Source organism: Bombina bombina, chromosome 6 (genome assembly GCF_027579735.1).
Source record: "Bombina bombina isolate aBomBom1 chromosome 6, aBomBom1.pri, whole genome shotgun sequence".
NCBI lineage: Eukaryota > Metazoa > Chordata > Amphibia > Anura > Bombinatoridae > Bombina > Bombina bombina.
Genome location: NC_069504.1, coordinates 954177284 through 954196068, shown reverse-complemented (window position 1 = coordinate 954196068; position 18785 = coordinate 954177284). Strand labels below are relative to the sequence as shown.

At 40.8% G+C, this 18785-nt stretch overlaps 1 protein-coding gene across 1 annotated transcript in view; it reads left to right on the top strand.

Moving 5' to 3' along the window:
- HARS1 (histidyl-tRNA synthetase 1) overlaps positions 1-18785 on the top strand; it is a 115221-nt gene that overhangs the window by 49975 nt on the left and 46461 nt on the right. Inside the window, 4 exon segments of the mRNA XM_053718603.1 lie at positions 14646-14744; positions 15259-15352; positions 16242-16369; positions 18487-18747. Coding sequence (XP_053574578.1) covers positions 14646-14744; positions 15259-15352; positions 16242-16369; positions 18487-18747 — 582 coding nt within the window.

Below are 18785 nucleotides of genomic sequence, written 5' to 3'. Positions count from 1 at the left end.
GATCATTTTTTGTCTTTAAAAACATTATCACCAGAGGATTCTGTCATGGGGGTAGTTATGCCGACTAACTCTCCCCACGTGTCAGACCTTTTGACTCCCGCTTTAGGGACTCACGCTCAAATGGCGCCAAGTACATCAAGGGCACCCATAGCGTTTATTTTACCAGGGGATTCTGTCGAGGGGAAAGTTATGCCGACTAACTCTCCCCACGTGTCAGACCCTTCGACTCCCGCTTCAGGGACTCATGCTCAAATGGCGCCAAGTACATCAAGGGCGCCCATAGCGTTTATTTTACAAGACATGGTAAAGGTGGTGAATAATACTCTGGCAGCAGTATTAGTCAGACTACCTGAAATTAAGGAAAGCAGATAGCTCTGGGGGTAGATACAGAGCATACAGACGCTTTAAGAACCATGTATGATACTACCTCACAATATGCTTAGTCTGTGGGTGATTTTTTTGACTCAGGGAAAATGATTTAACCTGATTCTGATATTTCTACATTTAAAATTTATGCTTGAGAACCTCCACTTGTTGCTCAGGGAGGCTTTGGCTGCTCTGAATGAATGTGTACAATCGCAGGGCCAGAGAAATTGTGTAGACTGGATAAATAATATGCAGTGCCGGTGTGTACTGATGTTTTTCCAATAACTAAAGAGGTTTACTAAAAATTTTTTAATAAGGAACGGGATAGACCAGGTGTGCCGTTCTCTTCCCCTCCTATTTTTTAGAAGAATGTTTTCTAATAGTTACCGCCACACGGGACTTCTGGCAGACAGTTCCTAAGGTGGAGAGAAGAGTTTCTACTCTAGCTAAGCGTACCACTACCTCTGGCGAGGACAGTTGTGCTTTTTAGATCCAATGGATAAAAAATGTTTATTCAACAGGGTTTTATCCTGCAGCCCCTTGCATACATTGCTTCTGTCACTGCTGCTGCGGCATTCTGGGTTGAGTCTCTTGATGAGGCTTTACAGTTAGCGACTCCATTGGATGAATATATTTGACAAGCTTATGCTAGCCAATTCCTTTGTTTTCTGATGCCTTTGTTCATTTGACTAGACTAACGGCTAAGAATTCTGTTTTTTACTATACTGGCGCGCAGAGCGCTATGGCTTATATCATGGTCAGCTGTCGTGACTTTAATAAATAAGCTATTTAACTTCCCTTCAAGGGGCAGACCCTATTCGGGCCTGGTTTGAAGGAGATTATTGCTTATATCACTGGAGGAAAAGGTCATGCCCTTCCTCAGGATAGATCCAAATCAAGGGCCAAAAAAAGGTCTAATTTTCGTGCTTTTTAAAAACTTCAGGGCAGGTGTGGCATCCACTTCCTCTAAGGCAAAACAAGAGGGAATTTTTGCTCAGTCCAAGGCGGTCTGGAGACAATCGGACCTGGAACAAAGATAAGCAGGCCAAGGAGCCTGCTGCTGCCTCTAAGGCAGCATGAAGGAACGGACCCCTATCCAGTAACGGATCCTATAGGGGGCAGACTTTCTTTCTTCGCCCAGGCGTGGGCAAGAGATGCCCAGGATCCCTAGGCATTGGAATTTATATCCCAGAGATATCTTCTGGATTTCAAAGATTCCCCCCCCAAAAAAGGGGAGATTTCGCCTTTCACAATGCAAACCAGATAAAGAAGGAGGCATTCTTACATTGTGTACGAGATCCATCCAGTTCCAAGAGAGGAACAGGGACAGAGTTTTTACTCAAATCTGTTTGTGGTTCCCAAGGAGAGGGAACCTTCAGACCTATTTTGGATCTAAAGATCTTAAACAAATTCCTCAGAATTCCGTCATTTAAGATGGAAACTATTCGTACCATCTTAACTATGATCCAGGAGAGTCAATAGAGGACTACAATGGATTTGAAGGATGCTTATTCTCACATTCTGATGCATAAAGATCACCATCGTTTTTCAGGTTTGCCTTTCTAGACAGGCATTACCAGTTTGTAGCTCTTTCCTTTGGGATATCTACAGCCCCAAGAATCTTTATGGAGGTACTGGGGTCGCTTTGGCGGTCCTTAGGCCGCGGGGCATAGAAGTGGCCCTTATTTAGACGACATCCTGATACAGGCGTCAAACATCCAAGTTGCCAAGTCTCATACGGACGTAGTACTGGCATTTCTGAGATCACACGGGTGGAAAGTGAACAAGGAAAGAGTTCTCTATCCCCAATCTCAAGGGTTTCCCTCCTAGGGACTCTGATAGATTCTGTAGAAATGAAAATTTACCTGACGGAGTCCAGGTTGTCAAAGTTTCTAAATTTCTGCCGTGTTTTTCATCCCATCCTCGCCCTTCGGTGACTCAGTACATGAATGAAATCGGCTTAATGGTAGCGGCAAGGGACATAGTACCGTTTGCACGTCTACATTTCAGACCGCTGCAACTATGCATGCTCAGTCAGAGGAACGGGGATTACACAGATTTGTCCCCCTGTTAAACCTGGACCAAGAGACCAGAGATTCTCTTCTCTGGTGACTATGTCGGGTCCATCTGTCCAAGGGTATGACCTTCCGCAGGTCAGATGGGACAATTGTTACAATAGATGCCAGCCTTTTAGGTTGGGATGCAGTCTGGAACTCCCTGAAGGCTCAGGGATAGTGGACTTAGGAGGAGACCCTCCTTCTAATAAATATTCTGGAACTGGGAGTGATATTCCATGCTCTTCAGACTTGGCCTCAGTTAGCAACTCTGAGGTACATCATACTCAGTCGGACAATATACACGACTGTGGCTTATATCAGCCATCAAGGGGGAACAGAAGTTCCCTAGCGATGTTAGAAGTCTTACAATAATTCACTGGACAGAGACTCACTCTTGTCTATCAGCTATCCATATCCCAGGTGTTGAGAACTGGGAGGTGGATTTTCTAAGTCGTCAGACTTTTCTTCCGGGGGAGTGGGATTTCCTCCGGAGGTCAAGACCAAGCAGGAGAGGGCTTTGGTGTTTTTGACAGCGCCTGCGTAGCCACGCAGGACCTGGTATGCAGATCTGGTGGACATGTCATCCTTTCCATCACGGTCTCTGCTTCTGAGACAGGTCCCTCTACCTCAGGGTCCTTTCAACCATCTAAATAGAATTAATCTGAGATGGACTGCCTGGAGACTGAACGCTTGATGTTATCAAAGCATGGCTTCTCAGAGTCAGTCATTGATACCTTAATACAGACATGAAAGCCTGTATCTAGGAAAATTGAACATAGATATGGTGTAAATATCTGATTGTTATGAATCCAAGGGTTACTCATGGAGTAAAGTCTGGATTCCCAGGATATTATCTTTTCTCCAAGATGTTTTTGAGAAAAGGGTTGTCAGCTAATTCCTTAAAAGGGACATATTTTTACTCTGACTATTTTTTTTGCACAAGCGTCTGGCAGGTATTCTAGACGTTCAGGCATTTGGTCAGGCTTTGGTTAGATCCAAGCCTGTGTTTAAAACTGTTGCTCCGCCATGGAGCTTAAACCTGGTTCTTAAGGCTCTTCAAGAAGTTCCGTTTGAACCTTTTTTTGTTCCATAGATATCAATCTTTATCTTGGAAAGTTCCTTTTGGGTAGCTATTTCCTCGACTCGTAGAGTCTCCAAGTTATCTGTGTTACAATGTGATTCTCCTTATCTGGTCCTTCGTACGGATAAGGTAGTCCTGCGTACCAACCTGGGTTTTTTCCTAAGGTGGTATCTAACAAGAACATCACTCAAGAGATAGTTGTTCCATGCTTGTATCCTAATCCTTCCTCAAAGAAGGAACGTCTATTACACAATATTGGACGTGGTTTGTGCTTTAAAGTTTTACTTACAAGCTACTACAGTTTTCATCAAACGTTCACCTTGTTTGTTGTCTATTCTGGACAGAGGAGAAGTCAACCTCTCTGTTTTTTTGGTTAAAAAGCATAATTCATTTAGCTTATGAGACTGCTGAACAGCAGCCTCCTGAAGGGATTACAGCTCATTCTACTAGAGCTGTGGTTTTCACTTGGGCCTTTTTTAAATGTGGCTTCTGTTGAACAGATTTACAAGACGGAGTCTTGGTCTGCGCTTCATACTTTTTCAAATTTAACAAATTTGATACCTTGCTTCTTCGGAGGCTATTTTTGGGAGAAAGGGTTTTTTACAGGCAGTGGTAACTTCCGTTTAAGTACCTGCCTTGTCCCTCCCATCATCCGTGTACTTTAGCTTTGGTATTGGTATTCCATAAGTAATGGATGATCCGTGGACTGGATACACTTAACAAGAGAAAACATAATTTATGCTTACCTGATAAATTTATTTCTCTTGTAGTGTATCCAGTCCACGGCCCGCCCTGTCACTTTAAGGCAGGTAATTTTTTCATTTGAACTACAGTCACCACTGCACCCTATGGTTTTTTCCTTTCTCTGCATGTTTTCGGTCGAATGACTGAATATGGCAGTTAGGGGAGGTGCTATATAGCAGCTTTGCTGTGGGTGGACTCTTGCAACTTCCTGTTGGGAAGGAGAATATATTCCATAAGTAATGGATGATCCGTGGACTGGATACACTACAAGAGAAATAAATTTATCAGGTAAGCATAAATTATGTTTTTATTTCTGATATATTTTTATTTTGGCGTATATATGCAGCCCTATCTTGTCCCATTGTGTATTTGGAAAGGGCTCGAGAGAATCGCATAAACTTTGACCTTGGTGGAAGGAAGCTAAATATCCTAGTTGTCATCTAGGGAGCAAAGCTAGATGCCTTCATTGTTCCTTTCAGAAAGGACGAGGCTTAGCTAAGATCTTTACATGTATTTCTTCTGTTAAGTGTGATCAGTCCACGGGTCATCATTACTTCTGGGATATTACTCCTCCCCAACAGGAAGTGCAAGAGGATTCACCCAGCAGAGCTGCATATAGCTCCTCCCCTCTACGTCACTCCCAGTCATTCTCTTGCACCCAACGACTAGATAGGATGTGTGAGAGGACTATGGTGATTATACTTAGTTTTATATCTTCAATCAAAAGTTTGTTATTTTAAAATAGCACCGGAGTGTGTTATTACCTCTCTGGCAGAGTTTGAAGAAGAATCTACCAGAGTTTTTGCTATGATTTTAGCCGGAGTAGTTAAGATCATATTGCTGTTTCTCGGCCATCTGAGGAGAGGTAAACTTCAGATCAGGGGACAGCGGGCAGATGAATCTGCATAGAGGTATGTAGCAGCTTTTATTTTCTGACAATGGAATTGATGAGAAAATCCTGCCATACCGATATAATGTCATGTATGTATACTTTACACTTCAGTATTCTGGGGAATGGTACTTCACTAGAATTACACTGTAAGAATTACATAAAAGCTGTTTAATAACTAGAAATTATGTTTAACGTTTTTGCTGGAATGTAAAATAGTTTTCATTTGCTGAGGTACTGAGTGAATAAATGTTTGGGCACTATTTTTCCACTTGGCAGTTGCTTAATCTTTTTTCTGACAGTTTCTGTTCTCTCTCACTGCTGTGTGTGAGGGGGAGGGGCCGTTTTTTGGCGCCTTTGCTACGCATCAAATATTTCAGTCAGCAGCTCATTGTATTTCCTGCATGATCCGGTTCCTCTCTACAGAGCTCAGGGGTCTTCAAAACTTATTTTGAGGGAGGTAATTTCTCTCAGCAGAGCTGTGAGAATTATAGTTGACTGAGATAAAAAACGTTTATTCTGTAATTTGTTTCCTGCTTTCAGAATTTGTTATCTTTGCTAATGGGATTAAACCTTTGCTAAAGTTGTGTTGTTTACACTATAACTGTTTTCAATTATTAATTTTCAACTGTCATAGATCTTCTGTGCTTCTTAAAGGCACAGTACGTTTTTAATATTATTCTAATTGAATTGTATTCCAAGTTGCAAGTTTATTTGCTAGTGTGTTAAACATGTCTGATTCAGAGGATGATACCTGTGTCATTTGTTGCAATGCCAAAGTGGAGCCCAATAGAAATTTATGTACTAACTGTATTGATGCTACTTTAAATAAAAGTCAATCTGTACAAATTGAACAAATTTCACCAAACAACGAGGGGAGAGTTATGCCGACTAACTCGCCTCACGTGTCAGTACCTGCATCTCCAGATCGGGAGGTGCGTGATATTATAGCGCCGAGTACATCTGGGCGGCCATTACAAATCACATTACAGGATATGGCTACTGTTATGACTGAAGTTTTGGCTAAATTACCAGAACTAAGAGGTAAGCGTGATCACTCTGGGGTGAGAACAGAGTGCGCTGATAATATTAGGGCCATGTCAGACACTGCGTCACAGGTGGCAGAACATGAGGACGGAGAACTTCATTCTGTGGGTGACGGTTCTGATCCAAACAGACTGGATTCAGATATTTCAAATTTTAAATTTAAACTGGAAAACCTCCGTGTATTACTAGGGGAGGTGTTAGCGGCTCTGAATGATTGTAACACAGTTGCAATACCAGAGAAAATGTGTAGGTTGGATAAATATTTTGCTGTACCGGCGAGTACTGAGGTTTTTCCTATACCTAAGAGACTTACTGAAATTGTTACTAAGGAGTGGGATAGACCCGGTGTGCCGTTCTCACCCCCTCCGATATTTAGAAAAATGTTTCCAATAGACGCCACCACACGGGACTTATGGCAAACGGTCCCTAAGGTGGAGGGAGCAGTTTCTACTTTAGCTAAGCGTACCACTATCCCGGTGGAGGATAGCTGTGCTTTTTCAGATCCAATGGATAAAAAATTAGAGGGTTGCCTTAAGAAAATGTTTATTCAACAAGGTTTTATATTGCAACCCCTTGCATGCATTGCGCCGATCACGGCTGCAGCGGCATTCTGGATTGAGTCTCTGGAAGAGAACATTAGTTCAGCTACTCTGGACGACATTACGGACAGGCTTAGAGTCCTTAAACTAGCTAATTCATTCATTTCGGAGGCCGTAGTACATCTTACTAAACTTACGGCGAAGAATTCAGGATTCGCCATTCAGGCACGCAGGGCGCTGTGGCTAAAATCCTGGTCAGCTGATGTTACTTCTAAGTCTAAATTGCTTAATATACCTTTCAAAGGGCAGACCTTATTCGGGCCCGGGTTGAAAGAGATTATCGCTGACATTACAGGAGGTAAAGGCCATGCCCTGCCTCAGGACAAAACCAAAGCTAAGGCTAGACAGTCTAATTTTCGTTCCTTTCGTAATTTCAAAGCTGGAGCAGCATCAACTTCCTCTGCACCAAGACAGGAAGGAGCTGTTGCTCGCTACAGACAAGGCTGGAAACCTAACCAGTCCTGGAACAAGGGCAAGCAGACCAGGAAACCTGCTGCTGCCCCTAAAACAGCATGAATTGAGGGCCCCCGATCCGGGATCGGATCTAGTGGGGGGCAGACTTTCTCTCTTCGCCCAGGCTTGGGCAAGAGATGTCCAGGATCCCTGGGCGCTAGAGATAATATCTCAGGGATACCTTCTGGACTTCAAATACTCTCCTCCAAGAGAGAGATTTCATCTGTCAAGGTTGTCAACAATCCAGACAAAGAAAGAGGCGTTTCTACGCTGCGTACAAGAGCTCTTGTTAATGGGAGTAATCCATCCTGTTCCACGATCGGAACAGGGACAGGGGTTTTACTCAAATCTGTTTGTGGTTCCCAAAAAAGAGGGAACTTTCAGACCAATCCTGGACTTAAAGATCCTAAACAAATTCCTAAGAGTTCCATCGTTCAAGATGGAGACTATTCGGACAATTTTACCTATGATCCAAGAGGGTCAGTACATGACCACTGTAGATTTAAAAGATGCCTACCTTCACATACCGATTCACAAAGATCATTACCGGTACCTAAGGTTTGCCTTCCTAGACAGGCATTACCAGTTTGTGGCTCTTCCATTCGGATTGGCTACAGCTCCAAGAATCTTCACAAAGGTTCTGGGTGCTCTTCTGGCGGTACTAAGACCGCGGGGAATCTCGGTAGCTCCATACCTAGACGACATTCTGATTCAAGCTTCAAGCTTTCAAACTGCCAAGTCTCATACAGAGTTAGTACTGGCATTTCTAAGGTCACATGGATGGAAAGTGAACGAAAAGAAAAGTTCACTCGTTCCACTCACAAGAGTTCCCTTCCTGGGGACTCTTATAGATTCTGTAGAAATGAAGATTTACCTGACAGAGGACAGGCTAACAAGACTTCAAAGTGCTTGCCGCACCCTTCATTCCATTCAACACCCGTCAGTGGCTCAATGCATGGAGGTAATCGGCTTAATGGTAGCGGCAATGGATATAGTACCCTTTGCACGCTTACACCTCAGACCACTGCAACTGTGCATGCTAAGTCAGTGGAATGGGGATTACTCAGACTTATCCCCTTCTCTGAATCTGGATCAAGAGACCAGAAATTCTCTTCTATGGTGGCTTTCTCGGCCACATCTGTCCAGGGGGATGCCATTCAGCAGACCAGACTGGACAATTGTAACAACAGACGCCAGCCTTCTAGGTTGGGGTGCCGTCTGGAATTCTCTGAAGGCTCAGGGACAATGGAGTCAGGAGGAGAGTCTCCTGCCAATAAACATTCTGGAATTGAGAGCAGTTCTCAATGCCCTCCTGGCTTGGCCCCAGTTGACAACTCGGGGGTTCATCAGGTTTCAGTCGGACAACATCACGACTGTAGCTTACATCAACCATCAGGGAGGGACAAGAAGCTCCCTAGCTATGATGGAAGTATCAAAGATAATTCGCTGGGCAGAGTCTCACTCTTGCCACCTGTCAGCAATCCACATCCCGGGAGTGGAGAACTGGGAGGCGGATTTCTTAGTGGGAACTCCATCCGGAGGTCTTTGCCCAAATACTTCGACGTTGGGGCAAACCAGAGATAGATCTCATGGCGTCTCGACAGAACGCCAAGCTTCCTCGTTACGGGTCCAGATCCAGGGATCCAGGAGCAGTCCTGATAGATGCCCTGACAGCACCTTGGGACTTCAGGATGGCTTACGTGTTTCCACCCTTCCCGATGCTTCCTCGATTGATTGCCAGAATCAAACAAGAGAGAGCATCAGTGATTCTAATAGCTCCTGCGTGGCCACGCAGGACTTGGTATGCAGACCTGGTGGACATGTCATCCTGTCCACCTTGGTCTCTACCTCTGAAACAGGACCTTCTGATACAGGGTCCCTTCAAACATCAAAATCTAACTTCTCTGAAGCTGACTGCTTGGAAATTGAACGCTTGATTTTATCAAGACGTGGGTTTTCCGAGTCAGTTATTGATACCTTAATACAGGCTAGGAAGCCTGTTACCAGAAAGATTTACCATAAGATATGGCGTAAATACCTATATTGGTGTGAATCCAAAGGTTACTCTTGGAGTAAGGTTAGGATTCCTAGGATATTGTCTTTTCTACAAGAAGGTTTAGAAAAGGGTTTATCTGCTAGTTCATTAAAGGGACAGATCTCAGCTCTGTCCATTCTGTTACACAAACGTCTGTCAGAAGTTCCTGACGTCCAGGCTTTTTGTCAGGCTTTGGCCAGGATTAAGCCTGTGTTTAAAACTGTTGCTCCACCATGGAGTTTAAACCTTGTTCTTAATGTTTTACAGGGCGTTCCGTTTGAACCCCTTCATTCCATTGATATAAAGTTGTTATCTTGGAAAGTTCTATTTTTAATGGCTATTTCCTCGGCTCGAAGAGTCTCTGAATTATCAGCCTTACATTGTGATTCACCTTATTTGATTTTTCATTCGGATAAGGTAGTTCTGCGTACTAAACCTGGGTTCTTACCTAAGGTAGTTACTAACAGGAATATCAATCAAGAGATTGTTGTTCCTTCTTTGTGCCCAAATCCTTCTTCGAAGAAGGAACGTCTACTGCACAACCTGGATGTAGTCCGTGCTCTAAAATTTTACTTACAGGCAACTAAGGAATTTCGACAAACGTCTTCTCTGTTTGTCGTTTACTCTGGGCAGAGGAGAGGTCAAAAAGCTTCTGCTACCTCTCTTTCTTTTTGGCTTCGTAGCATAATTCGTTTAGCTTATGAGACTGCTGGACAGCAGCCTCCTGAAAGAATTACAGCTCATTCTACTAGAGCTGTGGCTTCCACTTGGGCCTTCAAGAATGAGGCCTCTGTTGAGCAGATTTGCAAGGCTGCAACTTGGTCTTCGCTTCATACTTTTTCCAAATTTTACAAATTTGACACTTTTTTGCTTCATCGGAGGCTATTTTTGGGAGAAAGGTTCTTCAGGCAGTGGTTCCTTCTGTATAAAGAGCCTGCCTATCCCTCCCGTCATCCGTGTACTTTTGCTTTGGTATTGGTATCCCAGAAGTAATGATGACCCGTGGACTGATCACACTTAACAGAAGAAAACATAATTTATGCTTACCTGATAAATTCCTTTCTTCTGTAGTGTGATCAGTCCACGGCCCGCCCTGTTTTTAAGGCAGGTAAATATTTTTTAATTTATACTCCAGTCACCACTTCACCCTTGGCTTTTCCTTTCTCGTTGGTCCTTGGTCGAATGACTGGGAGTGACGTAGAGGGGAGGAGCTATATGCAGCTCTGCTGGGTGAATCCTCTTGCACTTCCTGTTGGGGAGGAGTAATATCCCAGAAGTAATGATGACCCGTGGACTGATCACACTACAGAAGAAAGGAATTTATCAGGTAAGCATAAATTATGTTTTTTATGTCGGTATTTAACCCTTTAAGGACACAGCTTTCAGTTTGCTCAATTGTTTTATGACGGAAAAATTCTGTCATATGTCCTTAAGAGGTTAAAAGTGAAATGGGTTGGTAGCTACCTGGGTCCTCTGGGTTTTTTCCTGCCGTAGGAATCAAAGAAATATAGGCTTTTAATAAGGATGTAGGGAATGCAAAAAGGTTTTATAATATTTGGAAACCTGTCCCAGGCTCTTTCCGGTTTGCAAATTCTCTATTGCTTTTATCACTTTTTGAAGTGAAATGGGCATTTTCAGAGCTTCTTTTGCATGGAGTTGTAATTTTGGTAGATTAGCTGTAGGTATCTAGTGTAACATTTGTTGGGTATGAATTGAGAAGGTATGGACTGGTATATTGTATAATTTGCTGTAAAAGTTGATGAGGGCATTGTAGATTAACTGGCTGTCTTGCATATGTGCCATCTGACTTTTTGAGCTTGTAAATATGAGTTGTAGGTATGCTTTTTAATCATTTTTTTCCCTCATAAAAGGAGCGCTTGAGAAACATTTTTTTTTCCACATTTTAATTTTTTTAATGCAGTGTTGAACATTTACGTGTTTTTTTTTTGTTTTTTTGTTTTTTTTAAGTCACGTTGTCATCAATATCCTTTCGCAGATGAATATATGTATACTCCCCTGTGAACAAACACGCATGTGTACAAGGTGTCTGTGATGTGGTTGGCTCAAGCAGTGAAATCTTAGCATTTTGGGGTCAATTTATCAAAGGCTTTCACCAGCCTTTGAGCCCCTACGGCTGCAGATTCTCACAAGAGAACCTGCTCGCCGTATTTAACAAGGTTTCCTAGCCTTTCGCCATCTCTAAGGTGGTGAAATTCAATCTCCGCGGTCTAGTCCGACCGGGGAGAGTGACAGCTCCTACCCGCGCGTGATTGGCTGTGCGCGGGCAGGATTGCTCGCAAGCGCAAAATAGTGCTTGTGTGCAATGGTAAATTTCTCCGGAGAAATTCACCCCGCCAGAGGCAGAGGCAAGCTGCGGCGGACAGGGGCGTGTCTATGCGCCCCTGTCCACCTCAGCTTGATAAATCTAGCCCTTAAAAGCAACTGCGTGCACAGTGTTTGACTGCCCCATCTTATCCTGTGAAGAAATAAAAACCTCTTAGCAAGCTTACTTGATAGACACAGTGTGAATGAGCTGACCCTAAATACTTTAACAACAGGGTAAATCAGTGAGAGATTATCATCTATTTTATTAGGACTCCTCAAAGGCTAAATTGGAAAGAGACATCTATTGAATGGTTTAGACTAGAGAAAGAGAAGTTAAATACTTCAAGGCCAGGAAACACTATTGCATGAGTAACTTCCCTAAATCAAAAGTGTAAGGTTGGGAGATAAGAGAGTTCCTTTGGGAATGTCTAGTAACATATCACATGATGTTAGATGTTATCCTAATACTAAAACACACACTTTTAATTGCACCTAGATCAGAAGGTTATAATTGTACAGCAAAACTGATTATTCTTTCCTGTTTTTAATATTAGTAGAATTTGCTTTGTATTTTTATGTTTAAATCTTTTTTATTGAAAAGAAAAAAAAGACTTTTGTTTGTACAACATTACATATTGACAGGAAGTATACCATGCAGAACATTATAATGCTTTGCTTATCTGGTGATTTTTGCGATCAAGATACCGCGGCCCAAAGACCGCCACAACTGTTTCACAGTGAGAGTTAGACTGAACTGTACAAACATTTAACAAATAACCTAAACCAAGTTAACTAAACATACCAAGTGTCCTGATGCCATAGACTGTCATATCAAAGTTACATTTGCATAGTGTACAAATGAATGCTTTGTATTTTTATGGGCACAGGGCGATATGTTAATCTTATTTTTACAAAAAAATTAAATATAGGGGCCATTAGTCAAAACGTGTATGTGTGTGCTGTATTTAAAAATACAGCTATAATACATTGTAGTGTGAATTTAATATCTATACTATAATTGCGTTTGTAATGTCCGTCGGCAGTTGCGCACGCATCCTCAATGGAATGTTGGCTGTGCGCGCAGCCAAAAGAATTCGCTGCATCCAGGTGGATTCCTAAAATGACAGGGTGGTGAAAGAATCCACCAAAGATTCTTTCACCACCCTGCCATTTTCGGAATCACTGTATCCCGGTGGATTCCGAAAATGGCATAAGCTGCATCCAGGTGGATTCCAAAAATGGCACCACCACCCTGCCATTTTCGGAATCCACCTGGATGGCAGGGTGGTGAAAGAATCCACCTGGATGCAGCGTAAGCTGCATTTAGGTGGATTCCGAAAAATTGCAAGGTGATTCCGTCACCACAATAGACTGCCTTTCCGAAAATGGCAGGGTGGTTCCGTCGCCACAATAGACTGCCCTCTGGGCAAGTTTTCCCATTAGTATTATATATAATTTTCTTCCAAGAACTTTTTCTATGTATTGTAGTGCAGCTATAAAAATGTGCATTTGTATTCATTGTTACAATGCTTTTCGGTGTATGCTAAAAGTCTAGCAGTAACACACACTGAAATATTCATATTTAGTTCCATCTAGTAACCATCTGTCCAACCAACAGAGCATGATTTGTGGTCGTGCAGAGCATGTGCATTCATGTGTAGCACCAGCAGCGTAGTAGCAGTGTCATTGAAGTTTAATGCATGTCCTCTAACTGGAAATTATAGCAAAGCTTCATTATGCAACTCCATAGAAACATAGTCCCAAATACTGAACTTCCAATACCTGAAGACAGAAGAAATTTTGTGAAAATAATAAGGGTAACCGGTCTATAAAAATCTCCTTTCACTTGTGCATGATCATTTTGAGGAGCACTTGCAATGTACGTTTATATAGTGCTCGGTATATTTGTCATGTGGGATGTCACTGCAACATTGAGCATGTTTGTACATTTCTCTTAAAGGGACACAAGTCAAAATTAAACTTTCATGATTCAGCTAGTGCAAATAACTTTCCAATTTACTTCCATTGAAAAAATGCTGTTCAGTCTTTTTATATTTACACTTTTTCAGTCACCAGCTCCTACAGTGCATGTGCAAGAATTCACAGACAATACATATATGCATTTGTGATTGGCTGATGACTGTCACATGATACAGGGGTAGTGGAAGTAGACATAAATTTGAAATTTGTCAGCACAAAATCTACTACTCATTTGAAGTTTAGACTAAGTGCTACTGTATTTACTGGTCCTTGATTATATTATACCAGACAATAATAAAATACTGGCACCAGGCATACACAGGATCTGGCATGAAGTCCCTCAGGTCTCAGGATTTACAAGTATTTTATTAACATGTATGAGTATTAATAAGTTTCCTGAAAATTCTATGCCCACGAAAATCTATATGCTGTAACGCACCATATTCACACTGCAATAAAACTTGCACTATTTAGCACTTGCATAACACTAAACTATGCTTGTGGTCAATGGTCATATGCTTGTGGTCATGATCCCTTTAAAGGGACATTATACACTCATTTTTTCTTTGCATAAATGTTTTGTAGATGATCTATTTATATAGCCCATAAAGTTTTGTTTTTTTTTGTAAAAAAAATGTATAGTTTTGCTTATTTTTAAATAACATTGCTCTGATTTTCAGACTCCTAACCAAGCCCCAAAGTTTTTTTAGAATACCGTCGGCTACCTACACCAGCTTGCTCCTGTTTGTGTAAAGGGTCTTTTCATATGCAAAAGAAGGGGGAGGGGGGAGTGTCTTATTTCCCACTTGCAGTGGGCTTTCCAGCTACCTTTTCAACAGAGCTAAACTGAGAGCTTCTAAGTAAGTTTTATACTGGATTTTTATATCAGTATCTGTGCATCTTATTCTTTATAGTAGTGTCTATTACATGCAGTTATATGAAAATGAGTGTATACTGTCCCTTTAACATGAGTACTGCTGTGCATTTCAGATATGGCTGTTATGTCTTCTTAATAATGGTACAGATACAGAGTCATAAGATGGGGCTTAAATATTGACTTTGTATGCAGGTGAACGACAGAAGGATTTTGGACGGTATGTTTGCAGTATGTGGTGTTCCAGACAGTAAGTTCCGAACAATCTGCTCTTCTGTGGACAAACTAGATAAGGTACATATACAGAAAAAAACCTTTTATGTATTATTGTAAACCAATTCACATCTTTAATAAAATAGTAGATAAAATGACCCACTGAACAAATAATACTGAAGTTTACCATTCATCCATTGCTTGTGCGAGCCGTTTGGCAAAAATCACACAAACATTAAATGAGTTGTGAATACGTCACTGCTTGGAGAGAAAAAAAAGTGGCACAGCAGTGGTGGGAACAAGTGTAATAGAGAGGCGCCCTTCCGGGTACGATCTTGATATAAAGTAAATAAGCCCATATTAATTTTTCAACAACAAATTCATATTTACATTCAGTAAAGGCTTTGTTTACCATCACTGTAAGCCTGGAAGGTGAGGTTCAGGATGCAGTGTAACTGAGAGATGGGTGGGACAGTAGTAGAATGCTCTTAGAACTGCATAAAATAAAGTGGCCCCTGACTTAATGATTTTTAATGCTATTGATTATTAAAAATGCTTATAGTGTATGGATTAATCATTTACTATTTACTTTCAGACTCCATGGGATGAAGTAAGAAATGAAATGGTGGGTGAGAAGGGACTTGCACCAGAAGCTGCAGATCTTATTGGAGAATATGTTCAAAACAATGGTAACTGCTAATTGCCTTTAAAACTGTATCCAGAACATGTCAGCTGATATGCATTTTACAGGTTAGGTGTATATTAGTAATCGGTGTATTATTCATTCAATGAGGGATTTGCATAAATAACGTTATCCGAAAGGTAAACTGTCACCAGTATTCTCTCCAAATTTGTAATGCTTTGTATAGTGCTTTACAAAGAATAATGTTAACCAGATTTGGAAGTAAACGGGGAGTAGTGCAAAATGGTCATTTTGGTTAAAGGGACAGTCTACAATATAATTTTTATTGTTTTAAAAGATAGGTAATCCCTTTTATTACACATTCCACAGTTTTGCATAACCAACACAGTTATATTAATATACTTTTTACCTCTGTGAGTACCTTGTATCTAAGCATCTTCTGACAGCCCTCTGATCACATGACTTTGTCATTATCTATTGACTTGCATTTTAGCCAATTAGTGCTGTTTTGTGCTGACTCTTAAATAACTCCACGGGCATGAGCACAATGTTATCTATATGGCCCACATGAACTAGCAGTCTCCTGTTGTGAAAAGCAAATAAAAAAGGATTTGATAAGAGGCTGTCTGTAGTGGCTTAGAAACAGGCAGAAATTTAGAGGTTTAAATGTTATAATGTATATTAATATAACAATGTTGGTAGTGCAAAGCTGGGGAATGGGTAGTAAAGGTGTGTATGTGTATATATAATAAAAAAAAAATTTTTTAGTTAGTGCTGACTGTCCCTTTTAAGGAAAAAAAAGTTTGTTAAAAAAAAATTCATATTTTGCAGCTGCCTTTTAAAGTGACATTCTTAATTGTTTTATTTATGTCAAATGAGTTTTGTTGCAGCAAGAATAACCGTGATGAAATAACTAATAACACTGAGTTTTATAGGAGGGTTACAACTGATAGAGGAGCTGCTGAAGGACCCAAAGCTGTCTCAGAATAAGCAGGCGTTGGAGGGACTGAGTGATATGAAGATCCTTTTCCAGTACATGCACCTTTTTGGTGTGACAGATAAGGTTAGTAATAACTGGTATAGAAGCCTAGAATTTTACACTTCATCCCATTTGAACCTCTATCTTTGGACCCGGGTTCACTTATTTGGGTTCAGTTTGATTATATCAGATATTGTTTTCTTAATTAACCTTTGGCCACAAATCTGCAGGATTCTCTAGAGGCTTTTTTTTCCTTTTTAAAGTCAAATTATAGCCTACTTTTAATAAAGCCCACTAACCACCTCAACATAAAGAGCCAGTGCACTCAAAAAGTTTGTATCTGCTTTATAAAATAAATCGTCATTTAAAACACGTTCTTAGTGCTTTTGCCTGAAAATGTGCAGTAAATCTACATTAAACTAAAACAGCAGTGTAGGTTATGTACTTTTTACCACTAACTTTTGGCAGCTTTTTCAAGTGGATGATAACCGTATCTCTTTAACAGTAAACACCTTGCACTTACAAGACATTTCTGTTGTGTTGCTATATAATAAAATATCAGCCAAGTCTTAAAGGGATATGAAACCCAAAATGTTTAATTCATGATTCAGATAGAGCATGCAATTTTAAACAACTTTCTAGTTTACTTCTATTAATTTTTTCTTGTTCTTTTAGTATCTTTTGTTGAAAAGCACGGATGTATTGTTAGGAACTGGCCTCTTTCTGATGCGCTATTTCAAAGCAGTTTTGCAAGAATGTTTTACATTTGCAGGAGCTCTAGATGGCGGCACTATTTCCTGCCATGTAGTGCTCCAGATGCCTACCTGGGTATCTCTTCAACAAAGAATATCATGGGAACAAAGCTAATTTGATAATAAAAGTAAATTGGAAAAAAATGTATGCTCTGTCTGAATCACAAAATCATTTTTTTGGGTTTCATATCCATTTAATATTTTTAAAACAAATTAACATCCTTTTTACTGCAATTATTTTTCAATAGCCAAACTCTACCCAGCACCACCATTTGCCTTATTTGGAAGAGCCAATTTGGGCTTCAGTGCATAGACAACAAGCCTAGCCACTGTCTTAAGGTTAGTATAGAATTGGAGACTTGTATTTGGCAGCTTCGTTCACTGGCGAATGCGGTGGCTGCTCGTGGCATTGAGTTTGATTCAGGGCCGGATTTATTCTTGTGAAAGTGCAACACACTAAATCCATATCTTAGTGTGTTACACTTTCACAAGAATAAATCCGGCTCCAAAAAGAGCTGCATGCCACACCTTCAGCATTCGCAGTGAACGGAACTGCCGAAGGCACGTCTCTAGTATACGGTATAATGATTTTGCAGTTATCTGTTAAACGCACAGATATGTAGCAGGTTTAGCCTTGACGACTTAGCAGGGTGCATTTAAAGTTCTGAGAATTAGAAATTGCTTAAAGCTAAATGTACTGACCCTTTAAGTAATGTCCTTTCTGTTCTATTATCTTGTACAATGAGCACCATATTAGTTTCCTATATAGCGTAGCCAATATAAAACATACCTGATATACTTTTTTTTTTTTTTTTTTAATCAACCACGTACACATACAAGTTTTAAAGTGAATGTAAATTTTCATGATAAAGTGCCTGGTTTTTAAAACTTCGATTAAAAGCAGGGGCACTTTAATTCATAAAAATTTACATTTCACTTGTGTAATGAAAATACCTTTTAATCTTGACAGCCGTTGCATTGCTTCCTCCACCCGTCGCAAAGCCTCTTCCTGGGTCTAAAATGAGGAATCCCGCTCCCACCAATCACAGCGTTAAATCAGACACTGATTCCCCCGGGGGGGAAGCCGTGATTAGAGGATGACCAATCCATCATTTCTGACGTAGGAAGAGGCTTGTGACGACCGGGGGAAGCTGGAGCGGCTGTCCAGTTTAAAAGGTAAGTATTTTCCCAACACGAGTGAAATGTAAATTTTGATGAATTAAAGTGCCCCTGTTTTTATTTGAATTTTTAAAACCTGGGCACTTTATCATCAAAATTTACATTCACTTTAAGTCAGCTGATATCTCTACAGTAGTAGGCAATTGGTTTTAATTTTGTCAGTAGAAGGATAAATGTTTTATTACTGTTTCTTCAAAATAAATTATAGTAGAGTTTTTTTCCTTTTGTGACAAGACTTATTGAGAACTTTTACCTGTACCTTCCACACAGATCTCCTTTGACCTGAGTCTGGCTCGTGGGCTAGATTACTACACAGGTGTCATTTATGAAGCGGTTTTGCTTCACAATCAGGGAGAGTCTCTGCAGCAGAATGATCACACAGAGGAATCGGTCAGTGTTGGCAGCGTAGCTGGAGGGGGCCGTTACGATGGTCTGGTGGGAATGTTTGATCCCAAAGGCAGGAAAGTACCATGTGTAGGCGTCAGTATTGGGATTGAGAGAATATTTTCCATCATGGAACAAAAAGCTGAGGTAAATATTTTCAGTTAAACTTGCATGCTTTTTGTTTT